The sequence below is a fragment of the Saimiri boliviensis genome, chromosome 19 (genome assembly GCF_048565385.1).
Source record: "Saimiri boliviensis isolate mSaiBol1 chromosome 19, mSaiBol1.pri, whole genome shotgun sequence".
Classification (NCBI taxonomy): Eukaryota; Metazoa; Chordata; class Mammalia; order Primates; family Cebidae; genus Saimiri; species Saimiri boliviensis.
This window is the reverse complement of record NC_133467.1, coordinates 37188204-37208389: the sequence shown is the minus strand read 5'-3', so window position 1 is coordinate 37208389 and position 20186 is coordinate 37188204. Positions and strand designations below refer to the sequence as shown.

The window sequence follows — 20186 nt, the reverse complement described above, 5'->3', positions numbered from 1 at the left end:
CTGGCGTAACAGCACCTGCCTCAAAGCAGCACATCGTATTTGCAAAGTATTTTGCATCCACTGACTCATTTGCTGTTCCCAGCAACCTTGTGACGTGACCATTACAAGATTAATTATCCTTATTTGACAGACGGGGAAACTGAGGCGCAGGGAGTGACTCCAGGTCCTTGCCTTGGTCCAGTGAGAAAATCCTGAGTGGTAACCTCCTCCCCACACCGTGGGCAGGCTGACCAGCAAGACCGTGAAATGTCACCCCCTCCCCAGAAACAGCACCCCTGGACAGACAGCCTGGGGTGTTTGGGGGACAGCGGGAGACAGATCTCGCAGCAAAAGGGTATCAGGACTTGGGTAAGCACATCAGGGGAAAGGCAGAGGCTGTAAGCAGCCTGGCGGACGTGGGGCAACCCAGAGGGAACGGAACCAGCTCGTGTTTACAGGGAAGGGCTCATTCCCTACATGTGTCCCAACAGACCTGCCGGGCCCATCCCTGGGGCCAAGGAAATGACGACAGAGCAGGCAGAGCTGGTGAAGAAACCCCCAGAAGGGGGCAGGACAGGAGCAGGGAGGGCTTGGCCTGGGTGCCCCTTCTTCATGCTCAATGCCAGTGGAGCGCAGCCCTTCTCAGCTGAGACAGGCGTTCCTCCCCTGAGCCTGGAGGAAGAGTGGCCTGAGTAACCCAGGCGACGGTCTTCGTGCCTCTAGACACAGTCACCGCCCTGCGGGAAGGAGCACAGATCTAGGCTGTCCATTCCAGCCCCACAGGCCCCAGATCTCAATCCTTTCCTTCCCCAAACACCTGCTGAGCATTTATGGGGACACTGAGGTCCTGTCTCAGTGGAGAGTGTAAAACAAACGCGTTGCTGCAGCATCTGCCGCTCCGCTCCGCAGGAGAGAATACAGAGGGGAATTGTTGTATCCCAGCGAGTCAAGGAATGCGCCACACTGAGATTGAATTACCAGCCCTTTAGAGAGGTGGCCAACGCCCAAAATTCTCTCGGCCCCTAAGAAAAAGTTAGGTGGTCTTTTATACCCTAGTTTTGAAGGGGAGGGGGAACCTCACTGAAGCAAATTTTTCACAAAAGCAGAGTAAGCGAAAAATTAAAAGATAAACTGGTACATGAGAAATAAAACAGTGCCAGGTGCGAGGGGTAAAGCTGTCATGAAAGACATAGAACTTACAGATATGGGGGCTCCGGGCGCGTGACAGCACCTGCCTTCCCAGGCCCTGCTCATACCACTTAACTCGGTCTCTTAACAAATGCATTCCTGGAGGTGCCCAGTGTCAGCCCGCCCCAGCTACATACTACAGTTACATACTTAATGGTGGGAAAATAACTAATATGAAGAAGCTAAGATGGAGTCTGTCTGGCTCAAGAAGCTAACATGAAGCCTGAACAGCTTTTAGTCTGAGAAAGAGAGAGTTAGTTTTAGCTGGCAAAAAGCAGTTTATCACAGAATGGGATGCAGACGTCTCCAGAGGAGGGGAGGGCCCAGCTGGGTCTGGAAAGGCAAACTGAGCTGATGGCAAGTGTGGAAGGGACAGCAGGCCAGGCCTGGAGCAGCAGGGGCAGATCCTGCCCCAGAGCCGTACTGATGATAAAAAGGTCTCCGGCTCAGCCCCAGGGGCACCCACCATGTTTGGTGCAAAGGCCCAGGTGGGGAGGGAAACAGACCGAGTTTCTTAAGTTACCCTGCAGTCCTGTGCGCAGGTGATGGGTCACCTCCCATCACTCTTTCCGAATCCATGGTTTCTGTCTCAGTAAGCTCAGGACACTGGTTCCCAGACCAACCCTCAGAAAACACAGCCCACTAAAGTGGGCTCTGGCAGATCCTGAAGGCAGAGGAGACCCTCCCCAAGGGCTTCTGCATTAGATTCCTGGGGTCCCAGGGAGAGGAGGAGGAAAAAGAAACAGAGCAAGGGCAGGGGCAGGTCTCAGGTGGGTGGGATCAGGGACACCAGGGGACTCAGGTCAGGGGATCATGAATAGCCCTGAGTCAGAGTAACTCTCATATCCATCATCATGTTGTAGGAAAAAACCAGACCCAACCCTTCTCTCCTCCAGAAAGCCTTCCTGGTTGACTGTCACCCAGGCTCCACTCATTGTTCTTCCCGTGACAGGTGTCTGTGGTTCTGCCAGGCTGGATTGTCAGCTCAGCTCCTGTCAGTGTCTGACTCAGCATGCGCAAACCCAGCACACAGCCTTCCCTGCAGACTGACTCCCACCCCAACACCGAGGTCCCATGCTGGTCACCAGCGCCTGAAACCTCCACCTCTTTCCGGATGCTTCTCTCCCGCAGTCTGCACCCAGGTCTGGCCTTTGACGTTCTGCCTGTTCTGACGCCTGCTCCCTCCCTTCCATCCCACGCAGCTGTTTACCTGCTCTTTAGAGCCTCCGGCCAGGCTGTGCAAGTCTGACTGTCTCCCTCCACCCCAAACCCCCAGCACTAGTTTGCTGAAGCACAGAGCTGGTCCCAGTGCCCTCGCCCCTTTCCCACACTTAACCACTCAGGATCCCTTACCAAAAGGATAAAGTCCACATTCCAGTGCTTAGTTCTCAGGGACTTCCAGACTGTGGTCCTAACCCACCCATTCAAGCTGACTTCCTACTCTTTTCTCCATGAACGCTAATTTCCAAGCAAACTTTCTGTCACTCCCAGATGTACCTTATACATTTTTACTGTTGTTACCTCTGCTAGAAATGCACCTGCCTCCTGATCCTGATCTCTTCCCAGGCTCAGCCTCTGCCTTGCTCCCTGATTCTTGGGGCTCTTTTCAGAGCAGGGATGCCATGGCGGGGGGGCATGTTAGTTTACCCCTACCCCCGTGCTACCACCGTGTGGTGGGTGAATGAGTGACCACGGGCGAGGCCTATCTCCACAAGAGAGGAGACTCTTCCTTCTCAGACGGAGCACTGCAGGTGGGGACTGTCACCCCCATCAGACATAAACTCCCTAGAAGAATAAGCTGTGTCTCCCCCGACAGACAGGGGCTCCATGGAGATAGGAGCTGTGTCTCCCCCCTCAGACAGATCTTTCCTGGAGATAGGAGTTGTGTCTCCCCTCTCAGACAGGGGCTCCCTGGAGATAGGAGCTGTGTCTCCCTCCTCAGACAGATCTTTCCTGGAGATAGAGGCTATGTCTCCCCCATCAGACAAGGGATCCCTGGAGATAAAAGCTGTGTCTCCCCCATCAGACAGGGGTTCCCTGGAGATAGAAGCTGTGTCTCCCCCATCAGACAGGGGCTCCCTGGAGATAGGAGCTGTGTCTCCCCCATCAGACAGGGGCTCCCTGGAGATAGAAGCTGTGTCTCCCCCATCAGACAGGGGCTCCCTGGAGATAGGAGCTGTGTCTCCCCCATCAGACAAGTCTTCCCTGGAGATGGGAGCTGTGTCTCCCCGTCAGACAGGGGATCCCTGGAGGCAAGGGCTGTTTCACCCACCTAAAACAGATCTTTCCCAGGTTGGGACCAAACCTTTTTCCGAACTGTAGGTGGAGCCTAGAACCAAGTGCTGACACGTCCTTGGAAATATGTATGAAATTGCTTTATTCTGTCTCACACTGTGTCCTTTCCACAGACATGTACCCACATGTGCACACACAGAGAGACGCACGCAGACACACAGAGCTGGGTTCTCCATTCAGCTGCCGACAGCCAGGTCACGCCTCCTCCCGGGTCAGGCTCCGGTGGGCAGGAGGCTGCCTGAGCCCCTCTAGTAGAGGCTGCGTTGGGCGCAGTGGTGGGCGCACAGCCGCCGGCGGTACTGCAGGTGGTAGTCCTTCACCAGCTTGCCCAAGACGTAGAGGAACTCGTCGAAGCAGAGCTGGTCGTCCTTGTTCTTGTCTGCTGCCCGGAACAGCTCTGTGATGTAGTACGGCTCCTTCCGGCCCTGAGGAGTGGGCAGAGGGTCAATCACCCACCCCGGCATGCAGCCCACCTGCCAGGCTCCCCACCGTCCGCTGGGAGGGGATGGGGTCCCTGTGGCCTGGCCTGGCCTGCAAGGGCTTGCAGGAAATGACTCCTCACTCCAATAGTCAGTGACCAGGGCACCGAATGCTGCAAAGTCAGGCTCAAGAGACAGGGGCATGGCGGCTGTCCCCATAACCGAGCCTGGAGCTAGCTGCGTGTATGCAGACAAAGGAGGTAAACTGGGCACCGTGATGGTTAACTGCCTGCAGTCCCCAGGCAGCACTGGCACCCCAGATGCACTTCGCATCCACCGTCAGCAGCTGTTTACACCTCTGTTCACTGCAGCTGGGCTGCAGACTCCTCTGGAGGAATCACCCAGCCAGGGCTTCCTCAAGGCAGGGCAGTGCCTTCCTCCACACCAGGAGCTCTCCAAGAGCAGAGCTGACCTGGCCCTGGAGTCCGAACGCCCAGCACTGCTGCAGGGCTGCGCCCAGGGGGTCAGAGTTTGCATGCCTTTTAATCTGCTCGCATCAGAAGCAATTCCCAGCATGCAAACCTCTGACCCCCGGACGCTGGGCCCCCATAGAGTGCAGAAGGAGGGAAAAGACAAAGCCAGGAGCCCGGGAGCTGTCCAGGTTGTTCCAAGGCAGGTGGCCCAGCGATGGCCCTGAGGGCTGAGAAGTGGGGATGGTAGAGGAGAGGAAAGAAGCACTGGAGGCAGAAGGAAGAGCGTGAAGAAAGTCAGGGCCGGAGCACAGCACAGGGACGGAGTCGGAAGAGACAAGGCGGGCATCATGAGCACCGGGCGGGGCGGTTGGGGCAGCTTTCAGCAAGGTTTGGCTGGTGGGCATGAGAAGCCCAGTGTGAAACCTTAGAAAACATTTGGGGGAAGCAGCTGTGGGCAGCTTTGCAGCCCCTCTCTCCCCTCAGCGCCCACCCTGTTCCTGTGATCTTAACTGCTCCACAAAGCTAGTTGCTCAGAGAGGAGCTGGAGGCTTCGCACCTGGGGCAGGCTCTTGTAGTCCCACAGCAGCCCCCACCATCCTCCCTCCAGGCATGGGGGCAGGATGGCCAGGCTTGTGCAGCCCAGGAGAGGGGCCGAGCTCAGAGGGCTGGCCAGGTGGCACAGGGGAGGGGCAGAGACATCCACAGGTTTGTGGTTAGGACTGAGTTTCAGGAATCCACTAAGTTTGGGCTGAAGTGAGGCCAGGCAGAGAGTTCGGGAACAGAGAAGGACCAGAAACACAGCTGTGCTGGGAATACCCCTCTATGGCCGCAGATCCCACCATCTCCTGAATTAAAGATTCTCAGGGCCAGGTACAGTGGCTCACACCTGTAATCCCAGCACTTTGGGAGGCTGAGGTGGCCAGGAGTTGGAGACCAGCCTGGCCAACATGGCAAAACCCCATCTCTACTAAAAATACAGAAATTAGCTGGGCGTGATGGTGGGCACCTATAATCCCAGCTACTTGGGAGGCTGAGGCACGAGAATCACTTGAACTTGGGAAGTGGAGGTTTCAGTGAGCAGAGATCGCACCAGTGCACTCCACCCTGAGCGACAGAGTCAGATCCCATCTCAAAAAAAAAAAAAAAAAAAAAATTCTCATAGGAGACAGTGCCCTCTGTAATACCCTCACTATTCGCTTTTGACACTCACTTGCCACCCCAGAACCCACCCTGTACCGGTGCCCTGGCCCTGCTTGAACCCCCACCCTGATCCCAGACCCTGCACACCAAGCTGTCCATGAAGCGGGGCACATTGTCCATGAGCAGGGCCTGCAGCTCCTGCAGGGACAGGGTCTCCACGTCGCCTTGCCGAGCCGCATACTGGTGGAAGCAGCGGATGATCTGGAAGAGAGATTCCTCCACGGGGGTGTCTGTCATGACTGCTGGGCCCTGGCCCCAGGCAGGGGGCAGAACTGGAAGTGCAGGGGTACAGCCGCCGGCGACAGTGGAGAGTCTGGGAAGAGAGAGCAGCGCCTTGTCCCAGCCGGTCCACAGCAGATGGTGCTGCCTCCAAGAACCGTCTGCCCTCTTGCACCTGCCCACATTCCCGCACCCGGTCTCAGGCCTCCGGGGTCCCTATACTCCATCTGACCCCTTGAAAACATGACTGAAAGTCACTGCCCTGCAAGAAGCTTTCCTGGAAAGTCTCGGGACAGGGCTCTGTCCATCCTCTGGGACTGAGGGCCTCCTGGGCACAGGAGCCTCCTCCTCCCTCCAGTCTACCCCAGTTCAGCAGTTGCCTGCAGTCAAGAATGAGGAGAAACTAAAGACTCAGGCAAGACAGGGTTTGGGCTGTTTTCCAACAGAAATACTTTGAAAGCCTTGAAAAGGCAGAATCCGCACTATCATAAACTGTCTTGTGCAACAAACAGAGTATTAGAATCACTGCCCTATGCAGAAAAGCCCGCCCTGCTCTTGAGCTATTAATTTGCCTTCCCAGTTGAATCCATAGACAGCGCATGGATCCCGCCTCTGCTCCTGCCGCCACCGCACTGTGCCACCCTCTCCAGAGGAAGTCCCGGTGCCATCAGCACCGTCGTTCAGCCCTCACATCCTGTGGCCCTCCTGGAGCCTCTGTGCAGCCCCTCTGGGTGCTCTGATGCCTGTGACCCTGCACTCCTCACCTCCTATGGAGATCCTGATGAGATCACCCTGTCAGGTCACCTGTGCTCCCTGGACTCTCCAGATAGGAGTCAGGACAGCGCTGCTTCCACCGCTCATGGAGCCAGCCAGGCACCCGGTGAATGCTTTATGCAAATTATCCCATATCCCACGTAATACCCACAAGGGTCATAGGGGGCAGGCACCATTACCCCCATTTTCCTAAGGGGGAAATGAAACCCAGAAAGGATAAATTATTTCCCCAAGATCACACAACTGATCCACCTGCAGCTGCGTTTCAAACTCACGTCTTTGGTAACAAGCCCAAAGGCATGCTTTCAGCTCCTGTCCTAAACAGCTCCTGTCCTAACCCCCTTTTGGGCCACGGTTGTGCTCTTGAGATGCTCATCCACACTGTGCGTGTTCTCCAAAACAGAGAAGCTGCCCACCTCTGCTTTTCAGAACCTGCACAGACCCAACGCAGACACCCACTCCAACAACTCTCTTGGAAGAGGCACTGACCTGTCACTGTTGGGATGAGGTTCCGAATCCACAGATCCAGCCTGTAGTTGATCCCAGAGATACCCCAGCGCTCAGGCAACAGGCAGCTGTGGGAGCTGGGAACCCACCACCAAGCCCCACACCCCACCCATCCTCAGCACCTCCAATTCTGGCAGCCAGTGTTTGTCGCTTCACATGTCTTTCTGCAGCAGGACCAAGCCTTATAATTGCATTCCTGAGATGACCTCACAACACTTAACTTCCTAAGATTAATGTTTTAGGGGCCCACCTCCCTGGGATCAGGATCTGAAGCATCTAAGAATCACAGAATGTCCCATTATCTGTCTTCTTCCCTCAGAGCTCGTCCTTCCAGCTCCAGGGTGTGGGTGGGGTCAGACACACACTTAACTACGTCTCCCTGGGATGTCCTCCCTCAATTAGCGAACCCCCAAATTCCACTGTCATGAAGCACATTCATTCCTTCATTCATTCAATAAATACTCTTGAGTACCTACAGTGTGCCAGGCCTTCTGCTAGGCAATATGCATGAGATGCAGGGCCAGCTCACAGGGTGGGGACGTGTGAGGGGACAGTCACACACTGTCACGAGGCACATGCAAGCCAACTGAGTGACACAGACGGGTGCTCCAGGCACGCAGGAAGGAACACCTGCCGCCTGGGGAGTTGAGGGAGACTTCCTTAGGGAGGTGATATTGCAGCTGGGACTTGAAGAGACATTTTGAGTTGCAAGGACGACTGGAGGGCCAGGAGGTCCAGACAGAGGGCATGGCACAGGCAAAGGCCTGGGGGTGGAAAGAGCATGACCTACTCAGGGGATGGAGTCCCCAGGGTGCACCATGAGAAGTTAGAAGGAACAAGGCTGGAGAGGCAGGAGGGAGACAAGATCCGAAGACCCCGTGCCAAGCTACGGTTGCGACTTTGTCCCATCCCGCTCATAGTCTGCAGGTGGAGACAGACATCTAGCCAAAACTCCAAGCTACTTTACTTAGAAAAGCACCACAAACTTGGTGCCAAACATGCATCCCCCACCTCACAACCCCTACCACCGGGGTCAGGGCGAGACTGCCATACACGAACAAGGAAAGAAGCTAATAGAGGATTTTTTTAATCATTTGGGTGATGGATGGAGGTGAAGGAACAGTGGTAGAACCAAATTGTTTATCAGCGAATCACCGACTGCAATGTAGAAGGGACCCTGCTCTGAGGGGGCCGGGTCTGTAGGCTCCACATCCCTACAGATGGTACCTGGGCCCTTGAGTGACAGGTGGGGTCCCGTCTGCCACCTCAACCCAACATGAGACTTCTCCCAGCCAGCCCCTTCTCCTTGGCCCCATTTCACCCCACACAGCTCCCTTGGGAGGGCCCGCACAGGCTGATGACTGAGTCTTCCAGAAGGGGGCACCAAACGAGAGGTCATTCAACCAGAGACTCTGTGCATCCCTGAAGGTTGGAGAGAAAATCAGAGGTAGATACTGAAGCCAACACCTTTTCCAGTTTGCTGGGTGAGGCTTCATTGACTTAACATAATGACTTCCCCGGCAAACAAGTGGTTTATCGGTACACTTTTATGTTTCTAAACTAAAAACATGGCTTGCATTTATCAGCCTTGCCAAGCTAGAGCCACAAAAAAAAAAAAAAAAAAAAAAAAAAAAAAAAAAAAAAAAAAACTGTATTGAATTCTTTGGTTCAGCCATCGTTCCCCTGGCAATTCATCCCAAAACAATTAATGAAGCAGATGTTAGGAAAAAAAATCATCAGGAAACTGTCCACCACTGTAGCATCTATAACCAAGAAACAAACATAAGCAAAACCTTAAAGCCGTCTAATGAAGAAACTTGGTATACCCATATGGTTCACCCTTGGACAATTGCTGGATAATAGCTTGTTGTTCAGAAGCAACTTCATTTCTGACCTATGGCTGGGGATGGTGGGGCAGACCGCGCTCCTCTTCACCCTAGCTTTTGCTCACTCTGGGACAAAACACCCCCCTACACCATGCCAATTCCCAGGGGTGCACAGCTGTGCTGTAGCTGCACGTTTTACTCAATGTTATGCTGTGGACAGCTCACATGCTTCATGAATGCGAGCCTGATTTTTAGTGGGTACATAGCGATCATCTGTTTGCATGTATCAAAATTTGTCTTATGAATCCATTATTGTTAGACGTTAAATTACTTTTATTTATACATTTTAATGTCAACTCTTCCTTAATGTTTATCAGAATTTTGCCATGGGTTAGGTGCTAGGTGCTATGGAGGAAGAGGACAGACATGAATTGAATAACATTCTGCCTTCCAGGAACTCATAGTCTGTAGGTGGAGACAGACATCGAGCCAAAACTTCGGGTACTGTACTTAGAACCACATGGTGCCAAACATGCATCTCCTATGTCACAACCCACCACCCGTGGCCAGGGCAAGACTCTGATCTTGACAAACACGCCTTCATGTCTTTCCGGTGTGCAGACCAGTTACTGAAAGCAATGCCCTGTGACATACAGAAGACACTACAGCAGCAGAGTAGCACTTTCTGGTGAAACTGAGAAAGGAGTTTACCCGAAATTGGCCCTAAAGCACTCCCACCACGCTCCTGCCCGAACCCAGGATTTTAGACACCTCAAGGATTGGAAAGACCTCAAAAAGGATAATATTCAATTTCTGCCTAAGAGAGCAGTGGGGCGGCATGGAGCTCCCAGGCCCACTCCACGTACCCGCCCTTCCTGCACCCCATGTTCACCCACCCGACAGTGCTCGGAGCCCTATCGTTTGTGGTTTCTGTGGCAGTCATGTTATTTGGGCATGGCTGATTAAATAATCGGCCACTGGTGAGTGAAGGCCTCCCACAGCTGCAGCCGTTTTCTGGGGGCCCAGAGTGGGGCTGAAAGCTCCAGCCCTCTAATCACATGGTTGGTTCCTCTGGCAACCAGCCCCATCCTGCAGCTCTCTAGGGGTCCACCAAGAGTCACCTCATTAGCGCAAACTCAGTGTGGCTGGAGGAGCTTGTTATGAATAGCAAAAGGCGCCTTCTCACCCCTGTCACTCAGGAAATTCCAAGCGTTTCACACTTTCAGTGTCAGGAACAGGGACAAAGACCAAACGTCCGTTTCGTACCATCACAGGGATTCCATGTGTATACGAATCAAGATTTACTTAATTCCCCATTACTAAAATTTAGTGGTTTTAATTTGTTCCTGTTTCTACCAACTCCATTAACAATTTCATCCCCAGTATACGATTTTGTGCAGCGCTCTCTGGTAGGCCTTGGAGAGACAGAAGAATGCAAATGAAATAGGAAAAGCCTAGCCCTTCAGAAGCTTGTGGTGAAGATCTCTTTTTCAAAAAGCTGTAAGATTGCTGCCGACGTGGGACACACAGCCTGAAGAAAGGACGGCCCAGCACGTGGAACCCTCTACAGCAACGACCAGGGCGAGGTGTGTGCGCGGTGGCGCCACCGTGTGGAAGTTTGGGAAAGAGAAAACGAATTCTCTGCGCTCAGGGCCAGAGTTTCACCTGAGTTTCTGACTGAATGATCATTGCCAACTTGAAATCTGGCTGAACAGGTAAATATCTCAGGGTACTCATGGGTCGCTTCCCAGCACTGTCTGTGTATGTGACCTCTGAGAAAGCGAGCCCCATTATCAAAATAACAGAACTAACAGTCAATCCTTCCAGCAAACCCATTCTAGACAGGATGGTGGGTGTTAGCCCAAACCTCATCATTTTATAAGCCCCCTGCCATTTCACAGACCTTGGTCATGGCAAAACATTACATGGAGATTCTGGTCGTGAGAAACATCCCTAACCTCCTGGCTGCAAGGCACAGGAACGTTCTTACCATACCTGTTGGGCAAAGGTCCAAGAAACAGCGTATCACATCTCACCATAAAAAGGTCCAAACCACCTGATCACAGAAACAGCTTATCAACATCCTCCCAGGCAGCAAGCCATCCTGCCCAGACCCCCACCCAGGTCTAGAAATTGCCCCAGCCTGTAAGCAGCAGGGGGCTGTGGCATCAAACTGGTCCCCCACCTCCTCAGGTCTCGTGCCGGACATAACACCTGCGTTGCCGTAGAGCCTCCGATTCTCTCTGCATCTTTCTTTAACCCTTGCCTTCCCTTGGACCACAGGCTCTAGGCTGCAGCTGGGTGTTCTCATCCTCCAGTGTGGATGACTGACAGCAGAACTGAGTCCTAATAATCTCTTGTGAATGCTGTGGGACTCTGTCTCTCTGTCCCCCTCCCCCAACTGCCACTGGAATCCAGGGATGCAGCCGGCCAACACCACCCATGAGGGCCCCAAACAGAAGAGCTGGCTGTCTCGGAACATTCCTGCGGCTCTCTCTGTCCTCCCCTCTGCTCCTGGCAGTGCTCCGCGTCCTACTGAAAGGCCGCCCTGACAAAGCTTCTGGTTCCCCCACCTGAAAAGTGATTTCTCCTCTTCCGAGTTCCCACACACTTTATCTGAACCTTTCTGAAGACACCCGCCTCACTTGCTAGTTCAGCCAACATTTACGGAGTTCTCTGCACTGGAGGCTGGGGGCACACAGCCAAGGGTGGGTGGCAACAAACATAGCACATGTGCGGCCAGGGCTGTCACCAAGGTGTGCAGGGACGTGGGGATGGTGGCTCTGCCTGGCTTCACAGAGAAAGTGACCACTGAACTGCCTGGGGAGCTGGGGGCTCCCGGGCTCTGTCCACCCCACTCTCTCAGCACACAGTGGCTTAGTGGAGCTCTCTCCTGGGGCCGGAGCATGGCTCAAAGCACCGTCCACATCCACTCCATCTCCCTGATACCCCCACACCCACTCACCAGGAACACGGTCAGCACTCAAAACACAAATGAATGGATAAACTACAGTAAAGAGAACAAATGGCTTCCTGTTCTCTTCTTCAGCAACTTGAGATTTTCTAGAGACCCAGGAGTGAGTTGCCTCTACCTCAGACTGATGAGAGGGGAGCTCCCCAAAAACATGGAGGAGGTGAACGTATCAACCAGCCAGATTCCTGTTCACGGCCAGCCTGTTGGGAGCCCTCCCCGGGGATCAGCAGCGGCTGGGAGGCTGGATGTGTGATGGGGCGGGGTGGGTTTATGGAGTGTTTGTTCCAGACATGACACAGGGGAAGGGCTCACAGGGTTCACCGTGATCAGCAGCTGCAAAAGATAAGACCCCTGTTAGGCTAATTTGCTAAGATTCTGATTTTGGCAAGAACAAATGATCAGTTTTTTGGATGTCTCAAATACTTTTGAAATTTATGTATATTCTCTATGGTTGGGCACAAATTTATGAATGCATGTGTGTATAAATAAACTTAAGTATGTCCTTCAAATATTTTATACCAAGAATCAGCAAATTATGGTCTTCAAGCCAAATCCAGCTGGCCACCCGTTTCTGGATATTAATGTTAATTAGACACAGCCATGGTCATCCACGGTGCCCTTATGTCTGGGGCTGCTTCGGAGCTGTGGCAGCATCTGCCCACCCTGCTCTGCCCATTCCTGGTGTTTTGTTATCTGACTACCCTATTGAGACCTGGGCAGACTCCGCCAAAACCTGACAAGTGATTATAAGTTTGTCAGTTCCCTGTGTTTCTTTCAAAGTTTGCTTTATATAATTCAAAATTATGTTGTAGTGTATATAAGGATAAGACTACTGTGGTGATTCACACCTGTAATCCCAGTGCTTTGGGAGGCCGAGGTGGGTGTATCACCTGAGATCAAGAGATCAAGACCAGCCTGGCCAACATGGTGAAACCCCATCTCTACCAAAAATACAAAAAACAGGTGTCATGTGCCTGTAATCCCAGCTACGTGAGAGGCTGAGGGAGAAGAATAGCTTGAACCATTGAGGAGGAGGTTGCAGTGAGCCGAGCTGATGCCATTGCACTCTAGCCTGGGCAACAAGAGCAAAACTCTGTCTCAATAAAAAGAAAGAAGAAGCAAACAAAGAAAAGAGAAAAAAAGGATAAGACTGTTGCATCCTGGGGACTTGCACACTAATCAATAAGAACTATTCTTCTTTTCCATTTAATTCCTTTTACTTAGAATTCTCTGTTGTCTTGTATTCATATTGTTGTCTCTGATTCCTTTTGTATTGCTTTTCTTCTGTTTCTTTTTTGGCTACGTGGTGATGATACGTAACTCAGAATGAATCACAGACCTAAATGCAAAACACAGTGTTACAAAAGTCCTTGATGGTAGCATAAGAGGAAACATGATCATCTTGGTTTTGGTGATGACTTTATAGATGGAACACCAAGGCGTAGTCCATGAAAGAAAGAATTTGTAAGCTGGACTTCTTTAAAATTAAAAATTTCTGCTTTGTGAAAGATATCCTCAAGAGAATGAAAAGACAAGCCACAGAGTGGGAGAAAAGGCTTACAAAAGACATATCTGAAAAAGGAGTGTTATCCAAAACACACAAAGGACTCTTTACACTCCACAGTAAGACACAAACCAACCAATGAGAAAATGGGCCAAACACCTCAACAGACCTCTCATCGGAGAAGATACGGCAGGTGGCAAATCAGCATATCAGAGATGCTCTGCATCATGTGTCCTCAAGGAAACGCAGATTAAAACAACAATGCGATGCCAGTACACACTTATGAGAACGGCCAATATGTGGAACACTGACAACGCAAAACGCTGAAGAGGTATGTGGAGCAACAGGAACTCCCGTTCATTACCAGCAGGAACGCAGAATAGTACAGCCATGTTGGAAGACAGTGTGGTGCTTTCTTAAAAAAATAAACATACTCTTACATAGGATCCAGAAACCACACTCCTCAGGATTTACCCAAAGGAAGTGAAAACATGTCTGTACAAAAACCCGCATACAAATGTACATAAATATACTGCACAGTGGTGGTCTGAGCTTTTAATGTAGCCCATCCTAAATAGCAGGCATTATACCACTAAAAATGTCTCATCCTTCACCCACCTCCTGACTGCCCACCCTTCACAGTCTCCAGTGGCTGTGATTCTGCTCTCTACCTCCATCTGTACGTATGATGTAGCTCCCACTTATAAGTGAGGACACGGCGTATTAGACTTTGTGTTTCTAAGTAATTTCACTTAAGATCATGGCTTCCAGTTCCATCCATGTTGCTGCAAAAGGCATCATTTCATTCCTTTTTATGGTTGAGTATTCTGGTGTTTGGGTGTGTGTGTGTGTGTGTGTGTGTGTGTGTGTGTGTCGCTTGCCACTAAAATAATATCACCATGATATGGAGAAGTGGGAGAGGGAGAAACAGGTGCCCCTGGTTACATGAGGACTGATGGAGAAGGAAGTTGAAGGGATATGATGGGTGGAGAAAGTAGGCCCCACCTAGGAAGATATCACATCCGCTCTATGGAGCCTCAGAGTGCTTAAGGGGCTGGCGCTAAATGAACCTGGAACTCTATTGCAGCCTACAAGGAACACTGGAAGGGGCAGCAGAAAAAGAGCCCATTTCAGTGATTCACCGTCTCCCTGTCCTCACCATGCCCCAGGGACTCCCGTGCCTTCCCGACCTCGGAGCCCCTACCTGGGTCAGCGTTTCCACAGCAGGTTAGGGCACATTATGGCCAAGGGCACAACTCCCAACTCCTACACAGGCTGTTTTGCATAGAGGAAGAAAAACATTGAAGACTTTCTGGGAAGTTACCACCTTGGGGCAGGAAAGAACTTTGCCCACTCCCTGCCTCCAGGCTTCTTCCATGGGGGTCACTCCACCACTCAACCTAGAGAGGGAGACCCCTGACCCCAGTCCCGGCACCTGGATCCAGGGCTTCTGTGAGGGGCTGACCAATGATCGGCCATGAGGTGACCCTGCTTCCTTCCCAGGACTTTGAGTTCCCACAGGGCAGGCCCTGAGGCGACCAAGACATAGAGAAGAGAGGATTAGAGTAAGGATTTGATTCGGGCTTTGCTGTGTTCCTGTGGTGATTTGCTGCGTTTACTAGCTGAGTAAACTTGGAAACATCTCAACTTCTTTCCAAAAACAGAGACTGCAGCGCCTGCCTCACAGGACTCCGAGGACTGGGGAGGATGCAGGCGCAGCAGGGACCCTGACGTCTGGACATGAAAACGCGCAGTAAGTGGAGGGATCGTAGAACAGGCTGTCACAGCGGTTGTGCGGAAGGACTAGGCGACGGAGCAAGCAGGCCACGCCGCTCTGGAGGCTGAAGCTCCGTCCCCTTTGGGTCCGGAGTCCCCGTGCTCCCTTCCTCCACTTGCTGTCCCGCTACTACCCGTGCACCGGCTGCCTCACCCCCAAATCAAGGTTGAGCCAGAGAAGGCCCCAGTGCGGTCTCTGGGGTGGTGTGGGACCTGGTGACCTGGGACTCTGGCCAGAAATCCTGAGCACACAGCCTGCTGGGTGTGTCCCACCCACCTGATGTGAGGCAAGAAACAGATGACAGAGGTGGCCCCGGGCCTTCCAGCCCCTGGGAAGAGCCAGGCTGAGCCTTATAAAGGGACTGCTATTCGTCCAAACGCACACATCTCTCTCATCCTTCCCCTGGTGACACGTCCCAGCTCTGGTAAGTCTCACGGGCCCCTCTGCCTTTTCTAGCAGTGCCCAGTGTTTGGCCTGCTGTGCTGCCTGCAGGAGGGGGAAGGGCTGCTGACAAAGACTCAGGATCCAGGGTCTAGACCAGCTCTGCCACCAGCCAGGATGTGTGGCCTTCCCCGGAGCCCGAGAACGCTCCTCTGTAGAACCAGGAGGCTGGACCAGCCCTGCCCATTGCTCCTATGGGGTGTCCTGAGACAACTCCTGTGGAAATGTCCCCAGTGGGACCTGAGCACAGCACCCTCCCTTTCCTCCCTGTCTTCTCCGTGGATTCATCCTCTTCTTGAGGTCTGGGGTTCTGAATCCCACAGAGGGTGGAGGGATAAAGGTCCCTTGTGAATGCTTTGGGGGCTCTTCAAACCCCCAGGCCTGGGACTTGCAAATTCTCAGTTATCCTCAGAACTGGGCTCAGCCCCTTGCCTTGGCCTCAGATTCAAAAAGCTTTGGGTGGCTTCTTTTAGTCAATTGCCGGCAAGGAGCTTTCTCCTGCGTTGGGGGGAGATGGGGTTTATTGTCAGATGCTACAAGCGTTAGCCAAGGTCATTTTCTGGTTCTTTGGAAAGTGTGGGAAGTGAGAGCTACACTGTCCTATTTTTCAGGCTTAGGGTGCAGGGCAGCCCAAACTGTCTGCTTTGGGAAGTCAGACCTTTTTATTTAAAGAGTCAAGCCTTGGTGATTCGGAAGGTGCAGATAATTCCAAAGAGAGGACATGAAGGGACCCCACCTCACTCCCATCCCATTCAGCAGCTTAAGAACCAGGGAGTTATTTCTGTTCCGTGTAACAGAGGCCATGCCTGATTCTCATTCCCAAGGGATGCCGAAAGGGCCCCTGTGCTCAGGACAGGGCTGTGTTTCCGGCTCACACTCACTTCCACGCTCACATGTGCACCTGGAGCCTGCACACACCGCGTCAGGCAGGACTCGCACTTTAGCCAAGGTGGGGCCCATGGTGTCTTGTTCCTGAAGCAGCCCACGAGGGTGAGAGACCAGTTCAAAGGCCTTTGTCCTGCCCCTGTGACTCTCACCCCAACCGTGAAGCTGGAGGAGATGGATTTGGTGCTGTTTGAGGAGTGGGGTCTGCCATGTGCGGCTGTGGCTGGGGGTCCCATCTCAGGGTTCAGTTCTTCCACGTGCTGTCGGCCCCCGTCTCTTCCTGCTTCTCGCTCTCCAGAGCACTGCCCACAGCTGGACTTCTGCCGTCCGGGTACACCTCCTCTGGGTCCCGGCCAGGATGGGGCAGGTCTCAGACTTGGCTCCAGCCTCCCATGTTTGAGCAAATTACCTCATCACATTAAAAAAGTCAAGTTCCTTCTGCTCCATCTTAGCCCTGTTTTACTCGCTCCTCAGCCGTTCTTTCAACACCTGCACATAGAGACCTTAATTCTAATGAAGGGAAAGAAATGATTGTCTCTGTTTTCTGAAGCCTTTTGAAAGCAAAGATGAGCAGCACTCAAGCTGAGAAGTCCATAGTGGGCATGATCGACATGTTTCACAAATACACCGGAAATGACGACAAGATTGACAAGCCCAGCCTGCTGACGATGATGAAGGAGAACTTCCCCAACTTCCTCAGTGCCTGTGTGAGTCGGGGTCTAGCTTCTCAATGTTGGTTGGGCCCTGACATGGTTCAGGATACAATTTCCTGTGTGACCTTGGACAGGTCACCCTCATCCTCCGATTCAAAAATGTCTCGTTTGCGAATACGGCTTTATTGCTTGGACCATATGGGAATCTAAGGATGATAGGCGAACAAGTCTCACGATGGTAAAGGGTTATACGGGTATAAAGATGTTATTAGACAGTCAGCAGGCTGCAGCTTGCGGGCAGTGCTCAGTCCTCTCCCAGCGCTCCCTGACCCTCTCTCTCTGAGACTGAAACTCACATGCTCAGGTCCCGCTGCCTGAAGGCCCCACATCAACATCCCTGAGATTAACAGGAAAGCACTAGAAGTTCCATTGCTAGTTGAAATCAGTGCCCCTCTTTGCAATAACCAAAACTCATTAGCAAATCTGAAAAATATTGTGGGCTACTAGGTACCTAAAGGGCTAGATGACAAAGAACAGGGAGCCCAGAAAGCTGAGTTTGGTGGAAAAAGAGAAGAATGGAGAGGGGGTCAGAGAAAGAGAACCAAGTGTGAGGGCCTATTTTGAGCGCCTGGGGTAGACCTAAGGTAGGCAGTGCCCTAGAAGGCTGGGGACAGGAGAGAGTGAGGCTGGGGCAGGAGACTCCCTTGCCAAGATCACTTAACAGAGCGTGTCGCGACAGGACCTGCCTCCCACCCTGAGGTTTGTGTCTAAAAGTCTCCCTAGGGAACTCCAGGGGTGACACTCACATCCTCACCCCGACCTCAGCCACTCGCCCTGTGCTGTCAGCCACACCACCACGCCTGTGCAGATCTAGGCACTTGTCTCTGTCTCTGCCACCTCCTCTCCCCTCACAGCCCCAAAACTTGTCCGTGATTGAATCTTTCTTGTTTGTGTGTTTTTCTGTCCACAGGACAAAAAGGGCACAAATTACCTGGCCAATGCCTTTGAGAAAAAGGACAAGAATGGGGATAAGAAGATTGATTTTTCTGAGTATCTGTCCCTTCTGGGAGACATAGCCATTGACTACCACAAGCAGAGCCACGGAGCGGAGCCCTGCTCGGGGGGAAGCCAGTGATCCAGCCCCACCCAGGGGCCTCCAGAGACCCCAGAACAATAAAATGTGTCCCGCCACAAGACACTTGCCTGATGTCCTTCTCTTTGTGACTGACGTTGTCAAAACTACAAATTCCAGGTCAAGTTTGTGAGAATTTGTGAGAGACCCCAGAACAATAAAATGTGTCCCGCCACCAGACACTTGCCTGATGTCCTTCTCTTTGTGACTGACGTTGTCAAAACTACCAAAAAAAAAAAAAAAAAAAAAAAATTATGTCCCTTCTTTAGGAATGATTTTTATTATTTGAGACAGGGTCTAGTTCTGTTGCTCAGGCTGGAGTGCTGTGGCAGGATCGTGACTCACTGTATCCTCTAGCGTCCTAGCTCAAGTAATTCTTCTAACCCAGCCTCTTAAGTAGCTGGGATTCCAGGGGTGTGCTACCATGGCTGGCTAATGTTTTATTTTTTGTAGAGATGGGCATCTCACTATGTTGCCCTGGTTAGTCTCGAAGTTCTGGGTTCAAGGGATCCTTCCATCTTGGCCTCCCAAAGTGCTAGGATTAGAGGTGTGAGCTAATGTGCAGAGTGAGGAATTATTATTTTTGATTTATACAAATATTTAATTAGAATTACTTACTTGTTTGCCATTTCTATCATTTATCATTCTTTGTGCCTTTGGGGTAGTTTTTCTTTTTTCTTGTAGTATTGTACTTGCTTTTGAGGTTTCTTTAGTAAGGGTATGGTGGGGGGTAAGTCATCTCATGTTTGTATATCTGAAAATGTCTTTATTTCATCCTTTTAAAACTGTTAAAATTATGAAGTAAGTTTTTTTTTTTTTTTGAGATGGAGTTTTGCTCTTGTTATCCAGGCTGGAGTGCAATGGTGCGATCTCGGCTCACCGCAACCTCCGCCTCCTGGGTTCAGGCAATTCTCCTGCCTCAGCCTCCTGAGTAGCTGGGATTACAGGCATGCACCACCATGCCCAGCTAATTTTTTGTATTTTTTAGTAGAGACGAGGTTTCACCATGTTGACCAGGATGGTCTTAATCTCTTGACCTCGTGATCCACCCGCCTCGGCCTCCCAAAGTGCTGGGATTACAGGCTTGAGCCACCGTGCCCGGCCATGAAGTAACTTTTCAGACAAATTAACAATAGAGAAAATAGTGTGATAACCCCTTATGTATTCATTACCCACCTTGATGATGGTCAGTACATGACCAGTCTTGTTCCACTTACAGTACCATCCACTCCTATCCTTCATTTTTGCTGGGAAAATTCCAAACTTCACATAATTTCATTTCAATTTGTATTTCTAAAAGACAAGGCAACCTAAGAAGCCCATAATCACAATATTACTATCATATCTAAAAATATTTAATACTATTTAATCAAATGTCCAGTTTTCACATTTTTCCAGTTGTGATGGATTTTTTTAAAGTTTACTTGACCAGAGACAAAATAAGCTGCGTACAGTATATCTGATTGATACAGCTCTGAAAACTTTTTTTTCTTCGTAAGATGGAGTCTTGCTCTGTCATCCAGGCTGGAATGCAGTGGCACAATCTCAGTTCACTGCAACCTTCACCTTCCAGGTTCAAGTAATTCTCATGACTCAGTCTCCTGCTAGCTGAGATTACAGGGATGCACCACCACACCTGGCTAATTTTTGTATTTTCGATAGAAATGAATTTTCATCATGTTGCTCAGGCTGGTCTCAAACTCCTGGCCTCAAGTGATCTGCCTACTTTGGCCTCCCAACGTGCTGAATTACAGGCGTGAACCACTGCACCCAGCCAAGATTTTTTAAATGTACAGCTTCACTCTCTTCTTTTTCTCCTTTCATTTTGTTATTATTGTTATAGAAACAGGATCGTTTGTCCTGTAAAATTTCCTATAGTCTGGATTTCCTGATTGCATCCATGTGGTGTCAATTAACGACTCCTGGGGCTTTCTCTTCCC

At 51.4% G+C, this 20186-nt stretch overlaps 2 protein-coding genes across 3 annotated transcripts; one reads left to right on the top strand and one right to left on the bottom strand.

The window, feature by feature from the left end:
• Nucleotides 1–3538: 3538 nt before the first annotated feature.
• LOC120360193 (protein S100-A15A) lies at nucleotides 3539–7163 on the bottom strand. Its single transcript, XM_039460224.1, has 3 exons — nucleotides 7037–7163; nucleotides 5642–5867; nucleotides 3539–3887 (listed from the first exon to the last, which is right to left on the bottom strand). The coding sequence occupies exons 2-3, from the start codon at nucleotides 5789–5791 to the stop codon at nucleotides 3711–3713; spliced, it is 327 nt and encodes a 108-aa protein (XP_039316158.1). The 5' UTR covers nucleotides 5792–5867; nucleotides 7037–7163; the 3' UTR covers nucleotides 3539–3710.
• Nucleotides 7164–15027: 7864 nt separating this feature from the next.
• On the top strand, nucleotides 15028–18414 carry LOC104649907 (protein S100-A7). 2 transcript variants are annotated; one of them, XM_074389829.1, is made up of 3 exons: nucleotides 15028–15111; nucleotides 17012–17168; nucleotides 18085–18414. In XM_074389829.1, the coding sequence occupies exons 2-3, from the start codon at nucleotides 17028–17030 to the stop codon at nucleotides 18247–18249; spliced, it is 306 nt and encodes a 101-aa protein (XP_074245930.1). In that variant the 5' UTR covers nucleotides 15028–15111; nucleotides 17012–17027; the 3' UTR covers nucleotides 18250–18414. The 2 variants fall into 2 exon arrangements, with proteins under 2 accessions (XP_074245930.1, XP_010327961.1); XM_010329659.3 differs by lacking the exon at nucleotides 15028–15111 and adding an exon at nucleotides 15527–15559.
• Nucleotides 18415–20186: the final 1772 nt, after the last annotated feature.

Coding starts and splice junctions, on each gene's coding strand:
- LOC120360193 (XM_039460224.1), bottom strand. CDS start 5,791: ATGACAGACACCCCCGTGGAGGAATCTCTCTTCCAGATCATCCGCTGC. Junction 3,888..5,641: donor CCCGCTTCATGGACAGCTTG/GTGTGCAGGGTC, acceptor CCCACTCCTCAG/GGCCGGAAGGAGCCGTACTA.
- LOC104649907 (XM_074389829.1), top strand. CDS start 17,028: ATGAGCAGCACTCAAGCTGAGAAGTCCATAGTGGGCATGATCGACATG. Junction 17,169..18,084: donor CCAACTTCCTCAGTGCCTGT/GTGAGTCGGGGT, acceptor TTCTGTCCACAG/GACAAAAAGGGCACAAATTA.